Source organism: Berghia stephanieae, chromosome 8 (assembly GCF_034508935.2).
Source record: "Berghia stephanieae isolate SIO BIC M18660-M18661 chromosome 8, UCSD_Bste_1.3, whole genome shotgun sequence".
NCBI classification, from domain to species: domain Eukaryota; kingdom Metazoa; phylum Mollusca; class Gastropoda; order Nudibranchia; family Aeolidiidae; genus Berghia; species Berghia stephanieae.
Window position 1 is genome coordinate 41,926,746 of NC_088367.1, and position 9,788 is coordinate 41,936,533.

A 9,788-nucleotide genomic window follows, 5' to 3' on the forward strand; every position below is an offset into this window, starting at 1 on the left:
ACCACTTGGAACAGACAAATATTTTCATTCAAGATTAATGAAGGTGCATTGTGTGTTTAAGGTTTATAATCTCGCTGATGTTAAATCATGTGTTTCTTTTCTTTTTTTTTTTTTATATGATGAAATTAGATTATTTTAATTGTGCCTCTTTTTAAAATTGTAATAACTGTTAGTGATAAACAAATAAATGAATATAACCGCTTCAAAAAAGAACAAAATACCAAATTCAGAACGTTTCGGACTCAAAACTGTTCCTCAGCCAACAACAAAAAACAATAAAACCATAAATACATTACTAAAAAAAAAAAACCAGATCACCTTTTTCCGTCCAGATTTTTGTCTTTGATGTTTTCCGATAGGAATTTGAGTTCAGGTATCTGTCGTCGTCATCTTCCTCAATAATTGTCTTTGCCTCTGTGTCATCTTTCGGAGTTTCAATTATAAGACTGATAATAGAATAAATGTAAAATAAGTCATTAATTGTGAAAGATTTATGCAAAGCATATCAAAACCAGGAAAACATTCAAAACAAAGGGGACATAACTGCAATGGATTGCAACAGTCTCAGAGATTCCTCTTACCAGTTTTTACTACTGTCTTTAATGCCAGGTATTATTATGTTGAATACTTTAGTCGCACATGAAGCTGTTCTCTTCAGACTAATTAATACTATCCTCCATTATCAAAATGCCTGGATGCAAGCACCCACTTTTTAAATACTTTAAAGAAACCAAGCACCCACTTTTAAATATTTTCTCTAAACTTGAGCGATTATAAACACAATAATCAATTTAATGTCCTCAAAGCACTTTACATGAAGTCACAAGCCAACATTAAAAATATATGAGGCTGTGCCTGAAGGGCGTTCTCATAACATTCCACACAAAAGACATCAATATTGGATTGTTTTGAAAAAGCTGTGGAAAAATTTAGATCTTATCTGTTACCTGGGATGAATAATGAAAAGTAATTTTAAAAACTGCCAGTCTAGCATCAAAATAATAGCAGGAATAGAAGATTTTAAAATGTTTATACTTTGTCAACCCATTTCGACATTTTAAATAGATAAAACTCCTTTACTTATGGAAACAGATATTTTTCACCCAAGAGAAACTTTTTTTAAATTAAACAATTCCTCCGTTTTCAAAATATAGATGACGTCTTTTAGAGTCAAATATTACGAAAATAAACTTTACATACAATCTTATCTTATATAGTATAAGCAACTCATGTGCTATGCGTAACACTGTAGAAGATCCCTGACCAATGTTTAAAAAAACCATAACGTATTCATTCATCTGTCTACGTATGTGGGGGGTTTCCTTTCTGTTTTCAAAAATTCGACAAATTGGATGATTTCAGTCCATTGACTGGGGATTTGCATGTCTAAATGCTATTAACAGCCAGTTATCCATTTGACACTTGAGTATGATGAGAAAATATGAGTTAAGTGTGTGTTCCAAGGACTCGACTATGCACCGCCCACAGCAGGATTTAAACATTCAACCTACAGATTGCATCTTGCTCACCCAAAAAGCTACAAATAGTTAAGAATCCACGAATATAAAAGAAGATAATTTAGCAGTTTATAATAAGACGCATTTGCATAACATACCTTTGAGTGTCAAGCACAATGTTTCCATCTGGACCAATCATAACACGAGGTGCAGGCAGGGAGTTACTTTGATTGGATGACTCATCGTCCATTGAGATTATTGACTCTGGTGTTTTTGGACGTTCTTCTTTCTTGACTGGAGGATTGTTGTTTGCCTTTTTCTTTTTCCTTCAGGGAAATATAAATAGCGAGGATTCACATCATGAAGATTAATATGATTAGCCTGTCAAGAACAAATATTTGCTGTTTGATATCTAACCACAAAACAAAAAAGATAATTTTACTAAATATGTAAAATAAAAAAACATTTTAAACAACAACAACAAAAAATATTGCAACTAAGATTTTCCTTCATGTTAAATAAAAAAAGATAATTCCTACAGATGTGTCCTTTAATCACCCCCCCCCCCCCCCCCCCCATAAATGGTGAACAAAAGAATTAAGAGCCATTCTAAATTATCAAATTAATTTCACAGTTTCAATTGCAGCATTTCTTTAAAAAATCATTCCAGAATTTAAATCCGCGAAGAGACTTTTTCTGTTATTGATATGGTCTTATTTTTTTTATCTTAAAAAATGGATGACAATAATACTAATAATGATGACAATGATACTGTTTATTGCATTTTTAAAGCATTGAGAAACACGCTTTTGCAAGTTTTGGGCATCACAATGACATGAAAGAAAAGGTAAAAGGAACTTACGGAAAGTAATTTTGTGCCGGATTCCATACAATTAGATCACTCATCCTCATCTTGTGGCGATCAGGAGATTTATCACTAGGAGGCAATGGATCCTTTCTTTCTTTTTTCTCCTGTTTTGAAAAGGATAACCGTGATGCAAAAATAAAAGTAATGAGGTGATGGCAATGATTGTTATAAATTATAAATAATAATTATAATAATAAATACTGATGAGTGGCTATGTGGTCTAATGTTATGACTCTCGCCTTCAGATTGGAAGGTCCTGGGTCCGAGACCCACTCTGAGCAGTGCATAGTTGAGTCCTTGGAAATGGCTCTTTACTCAAATTCTCTTACCATACTCAGGAGTAAAATGAATACCTGCCCAGCCGTTAACAGCATTGTCTCTGTCCGTAAACACTGTAATATAGCCTAAAAGACACCATGCCTCGTCCAACATGTTAAGTGTTGTTGCTGGTTAGGGACTCTGTGAAATGCTTTGAGCACATTTAGTGGATATTGCACGACATAAAAATGCTCTAGTTATAATAATAATAATTATTATTATTATTACTATCATTATAATGATGATGATGATGATGATGATGATAAATAGAATAGCAAATACAATTTTATAACAACAGTAAAAATGGTAATTACAATAGTGGCAACTTTTTGAGCATAAGTTAGAAAAATAGGGGAATAAACTTATTAAAAAGAGAAAAGTGTGTGCTGTGCCATTTTAATATGAATAATGACACACAGAACTACTTTTTTGAAGGCAGAAGTCTGCAATTTCAGAAAAAATAAGTGTCAACACTATTTAGTCCTTTGATTTTATTATGATCAGTCAAACATGACAATGAACACATTAGATGTCAATGGGCTCTGAAACGATTAAGATGGATGAGAAGTTAATTAACTCCTGTGTGTAAGTATAACTTAAATACATTATGTATAATCATCTAGGTTATAAACCATATCAAGAAGTACACAATGATGTGTCAGATTAAATAAATATGTTAAACTTACCCTTTTCTTTCGTTGAACTTTCGGTTGAGAAGCAACTTCATCTGTTGTTGGTTCACGCACATCTGCAGAAACATCTCCTGGTTTATTTGATGCTATCTGAGTATCAGCCTGATCCGTATCGTCTTGACTATTTCGAGCTGAAGTGGTGTCAGGTTTATCTACCACACAAATATCTGTAGCCGGGATGTCACGATAATTTAAACTTTGTGAAATTGTTGAGTCTACGGCAGCTGGTTGTGACTCGATTTCTTTATGAATTTCATTCTCCTTGGACACAACGCTACTCTCCTTTTTACCATGCACTGCATTTGTATTATCTGTAATGGCTGTCTCCTTTACTCCTGAACACACAGAAATTGATCCATCTGTAAGTTTATCAAGCCCCTCATTTTCCCTGGTGAATAAAATATCTTGTTGTCAATAAAAGACAATAGCAGACTTCAATCAAAATTCAAAAAATTTAATAAGGAAAAGACAATATGAAAAAAATTGGGGAATCTACCAACGACAAAATCTGTTTTAGTTTTAATGCTATTAAAATCACTGATCAAGCCGTGTAAAAGAAAGGAGAATTAACTATTGTAAGTGGGAAAATAAACAAGAGAAAAAAAGACCAAGTTTGAGTTTTCTAATTAGTGAATGGATGACTACCTAAGTAAAATTTTAATCAACTGTGAAAAAAAAAGTCTTTTTAATGCATTAAGAAGGTTGGGAATTTTTTGGGGGTTGGGGGTCATTAACTACTCACTTTGCAAACTCTTCAGTCAGGTTGGAGATGACAGACTTTTTCAGAAGATGAGCATTTAGTTTCTGTTTCACAGGGACACTCTCTGGACCACCATCAAAATCGCCACCACTTTGAAGCTCGACAGGTCCTTTCTCAATGCCTTTCCTTTTTTCTGTCTCTGAAGTGACTTGTGTGACTGACTTTTCTGACGGTGCTGGGGTAACTGTATGCTTTCCAGTTGTGCTGGCCGACTCTGATGTTGCTTGAAGGGTGCTGACTGGAGTTTTTGTTTTCTGGATAGTGGAGGCTGAGGATGATTTCGGAGCAGCAGGCTTGAGGTTGGGTTTTACAACAATTCGATTACGTCTTGTCGCCATGGTAGCAGTTATTTTACAACTAATGTCTTGATGTTCAATGGAGCATCTGTTTGAATAAAAAAATAAAAGAAAACTCTAAACATCATTTTTTTTTTTAAATGGTTGCTTCTGAAAAATATTTTTTTCTTAATACAAATCTTCGGTGGCTAAGTTAAGCACTATACCAGGCATGTATGGGAATAATGACAGCCTTATTTAAGCAAGTGGGAGACAAAAGATGATAGAGAGTGATGGGCTAGTGACGAGAGCCATGAAAAAGTTGTGCGGAACCAAAATCAAGACTCTACAGTAAGCTTTCCGTAAGCTCCCTGAGCTAAGGAAAATCCCCAAGTATTCATTTAACTAACCTTAAGAAAAAATAAAACCTCATACCTTTAACTAACCCTACCAGGAAAATTAAACAATTTAGGACCTTTACTAAGACCCATAACTAACGGTAATAGAAAAAAAAAATCCTCCGACCTCGGGCTAACCATAAATTAATAGAAAAAAAAAACAAGGGCTGCTTTGCACTACCTTTCAACACTTCAATGGCAAAATGGAGGCGGAGAACCAAAACAATGGTCACATTGTCATTGGGAAATTTTTAATTTTCACTAATCTATAATCTATCGGTTTGTTCTAGAGTTTAAAATGCTACTATATTATTGATAAACTGAATAAATAAACGTCTGACAATAGATCCACAGCGAAAATATAAATTGAAAGAGATGCTATCCTGAGGAGCTTACGACTTACAGAATTTTTCCCGTCTCTACTACTACTATTCTGCTTATAAAATTACCACACTTCATATCATCATCATATTCATATATCCAAAGGATAGTAATTCAAATTCAAGCAATTGCTATTGTCCGTTTCACGCCATAGACTATAGTAAACGAGTTATGGACTACTACTACTACTTCATATCATATGAGTATGACTATGACTCCATGAGTATAATTATAATGACATGATGGCTGACAAAAAAGTTCCAATTATTATAAAATTTAAAAGTATGAGTATGAGTATGAGACTCCCATTTGTGGCAGTTGACATTTCTATCTTGAAATGGTTTTTGCTTTTTTCTGGGGAAAAAAAGGATTAAGAATTGAGGGGAGTCTTTCATTTGTTCAAATCGGATTGTCCTGGCTCTTTTTGACGGGAATCTGGTGTTGACTTATCCAAGTCCACCGACCACAAGTTAACTAAGCGAGCATGATTGTAGGGAGTTTAATAGAAATTCTAAATGTACCTCACACACTTGAAACCAATGTCATATGAAAGAGCTGGCAACACAGATTACAAAACAGTTTGAATTTTGTTTCTATCTTGATTAGAAATGTAGTTACAAAATTAACATTGCAAAGTTGTGACCGAAAACGCGTGATGTTAATAAAAAATGGTTAAAACAGTCAATATGGAGTTCTTATCATATATTGCATACCAAAATGTTCGTCTTATCGAGGACAATGCATTTACATTAATAAAGAGGAAGATAAACATTTCAAATTAACACATTATTACATAATATGACGCAAATGTCACATAATCAAAAACTCGACTAGACGTAAGAAACAATTTGCTATATCACTTTTGGATTTATCCCCAATATCTCACTGAAACAATTGCTAATAATTACCCTCTTTTAATTAATACATAGAGAATAAAAAAGGGTTTGAGAGTATTTAAATGAAAAGATATAAACATGTTGTGTAATGACATAATGAGTTTATTTTTACCTATGGCAATTTAATTGCATATAAATAAAATGGTAGATTGAAAAAGTTCGAATAAATTGAAACAGATTCCCTATTATAATTAGAAGGAAAGTTCTGGCTTTTAATACTTTAAAAAATTCTGCTGAACCACTTTGGGTTTATTGCTATTACATCATTTGAACTGACAATTAATATAATTTTATCCCCCCCCCCTCCTTCTCTCTCAATGTATGGGGCTGTCAAAACTAATAGAACTTCTAACCATAATAATTATTAAGGCTAAGGCCTTTAATATATGGATACAAATGATAAACATATCTAAACATATGGGAAAGAAACTTGATGGCAAAGTAAAATAAAATAAAATTAAAGCAATTGGTATTTTTAAAATATCGATATTATTAATATCGGATTTCACAAAGAGAGAAATATACGAACTTTTAAAACAAAAACTATAAAATGCCTATAAATAAAGTTGGAAAGTATGTATTCAAAATAAAAACATAGTAAATAATAGTACTGAAAATATTATGGACTAATTTTAACATAATACATAACTAAATTTAAAATATCGATATGAATATCGATATCGCTCAGCAGCCATGATGAGAAGATAATGTAAACAAGGCATTTCGGCGCAGAGTTAAAAGGTGTCTGCGCATCGATATAGAGCCCTGAAATTTGGCATGAATAAAGTTTAGATGTTATTCTAAAAACAAACGTTTAAATTTTTAAAACACACGCGGTAAATAAAAAAATAAATGCATTTGAAAATTGCCAAATTTTAACTTCATATAACTTCTGGAATTATTAATGGATTTTTCCTTAATTAGCATCATTTAAAACGACGCTGTGATTATCCCCAGACACCTGTCTGGGGATAATAAAAATTTGTTGTCCCCAGACAACTGTCTGGGGATAACGAATTTTCATTATCCCCAGACGCATATTTAAAACTCCGCTCTTTTAAACAATTATCCACATTCCAGAATATGGAATGTTTCCAGATGCACATAGAAATAAGGAAAGTTAATAAAATATCTATAAAAACATAAAATTAACCAACATTAAAATCAGTTGTTACTACATATACACAATATGCGTTGACTTCGAAGTGGGTGTCATGGCCGAATGGTTTAGTCGTCTGCCCTGGAAGTTTGACCATAATCGACGTTGTGGGTTCGAATCCTGGTAACGTCACTTTTTTTTTTAAATTCCGTCTTCTTTTTACAGAACGTTGAAAGGGATAAATGTCCCATCCATCCTCCCCCCACCTCTTTTTTTTATTATTAAACTCTCTCACTCTCTCTCTCTCTCTCTCTTGTTTTTTTCTAGTTTCTAGCAAATATATTCGTCCCCACTCCGATCTCAAATAGTGTCTAAAAAGAATAAATAATTAAAAAGCAAACAAACAGAAATATTCAGAGAGCGACCAAATGGTCAGATAGAGGAGAAAAAAAAACAATAATTGTTTTAAAAATAAAAACAATTTAAGAAATTCATGCTCAGAAACGGAACATTTACATAAAGGTTTAGCAAACAAAAAACTCTAAGGTTTAGGTCAAAATATAAAAAAAAAAAGAAAAAGAGAGATTTTCCTCGGAGCAGGGAATAGTGTTAATAATAATAATAATAATAATAATAATAATAATAATAATAATAATAATAATAATAATAATAAATAATAATAGTAATAGTATGATAATAAGAGTATTAATAATAAAAATAATACTATTATTGATAATAATATAATAATGATTATGATGGTAATAGTAATAATAATAACAAATGTTACAATTAATATTATTATTATTATTATTATTATTATTATTATTATTATATTATCATTGACCAAAACAAAAAAAAACAATAATAGATCTAGAGCAAATTAAATAATGAAATAATATTATCGGAGAAATAAAAAATTCAACTGATTAAAAAAAAACTCTTGCTCGGAACAAAAGTGAAAACAATGAAAATCAATTGGGAAGAAAGAAAGAAAAGTAAAAAAAAAAAAAAAATGAGGGGGGGGGGGGGGGGGGGGGGGGGGGGGGGTGGTCGCGACTGGGTCGAATCTGTGCAGCTAAAAGGAGTAAAATGAAAGGTGGCCTTACCCACTGAGCTGCCTATCCACACCGCTATCGGAATATTTAAAATTCATATATCAGCTAAACATATTTCCACCATTTTTGCTTCCTTGTTTTGGTAGTTATTTTCATCTCTGATTCGAATAAAAATATGTTGTCGGATCTAGTTTTGTGGACGTGTGATACTAAATTGTATTGTCTTGTGCGAAGCAGGCAGGAAAATAACAGGTGTTGGTTTTGGGCTTTGGGGCGAACAACACCATGGCCTAGGAATTTGTCCGCGACATAAAAATTATTCCCGGTCGTCCCCAAAATTGTGGCCAGAATGAGCAAATTATAGAAACAAGAGATGATCAATAAAGTTAACAGGTAGGTTGGTAATGAAAATTTAAATGGTTGGTGGACTATGAACAGATTTGATGATTAACAACTTTCTTCCTGGTTGAAAATAAAAAGTCGAATTGCCAGTTTGACGTTTTCAGATCAAAGTAACAAAAGAAATTTCATTGATCCATTTCCTTTAAAATATTTTTTTAAAAAGAGCTGGATTTTACATTTGATCACTATTTACTTTCATCTTGTGTTAAATATCACTTTGGGACACAACCACTAGTATTTTTTCCAGAATATTTAGTATTTTTCACGCCTAGTTTGGCATTTTGCATAAAATCTTTCTGCCCACTTGCTACATGCGTCTGGGGATAGTATCTTCAGACAGGTGTCTGGGGATAACAAAAATTGGTTATCCCTAGACACCTGTCTGGGGATAACGAATTTTTATTATCCCCAGACAGGTGTCTGGGAATAATGACAGTTAAAAGGAAATTGAAAGACGAAAATAATGATACCAAAATATCTGCAATATTCCTCTTTATAACGAAGTTATGCATCTTTAATTGAACCCCCCAAAACGCGAACGGCAATTTCCAGTCACAACTTTCCTATGGGCGAGTTGGGTCAAAATTTGACTGCCACTGCTGCTGCTCACTAAACTGCCTACATGGCATGATTGAATTTGAATATAATAACAGAGATTAGAGATACTGATGACTGATGATACACACATCAATTTACACAAATTTTGTCTGACTTTTGGACTTGAATGGTTGGACAAGATAAAAACGTTTGATATCTCACTTACGTTAACATGAAATATTCAGAGATAAAATAAAAATGTATGGCATATCATTTCATCATCATCTTGACGACACGGGACTCGCGACTCTCGGGGTTTGTGTGTTGGTGCGTCGTTCCTTGACCACAAGAGTTATTGTTCTTAGTCAGCGTGTCTTTATTTTGTTAACAAAAGATTAACACTGATAAGTGACTCAAGTCACAAAATTTACTGCACAATCTGATACGATTTGATCATCAACATTTTTATGGGATAATGTGGAAGCCATGGACCATTAAATAAAATAATAATAATTATAATAATAATAAAATAAAAATGAAAAAATAAAAGGGAGAACATGTTTGAAAAAGTCAGCAGGAAGCAACAAGAATGTAACAAAAAACTTCTGGCGGAGCACTCGATTCATAAATCCAGATTTTTTTTTTTTTTT

At 32.8% G+C, this 9,788-nt stretch overlaps 1 protein-coding gene across 1 annotated transcript in view; it reads right to left on the reverse strand.

Annotated features, from left to right (window-relative positions):
- Window positions 1-9,492, reverse strand: part of LOC144978705 (uncharacterized) — a 19,608-nt gene extending 10,116 nt beyond the window's left edge. The window contains exons 1-6 of the mRNA XM_078925124.1: window positions 9,365-9,492; window positions 4,078-4,479; window positions 3,330-3,723; window positions 2,320-2,429; window positions 1,616-1,783; window positions 319-446 (exon numbers count right to left, since the gene is read on the reverse strand). Of these exons, the coding sequence (XP_078781250.1) occupies window positions 319-446; window positions 1,616-1,783; window positions 2,320-2,429; window positions 3,330-3,723; window positions 4,078-4,479; window positions 9,365-9,372 (1,210 nt within the window). The 5' untranslated portion in view covers window positions 9,373-9,492. The remainder of the gene's footprint in view (window positions 1-318; window positions 447-1,615; window positions 1,784-2,319; window positions 2,430-3,329; window positions 3,724-4,077; window positions 4,480-9,364) is intronic.
- Window positions 9,493-9,788: the final 296 nt, after the last annotated feature.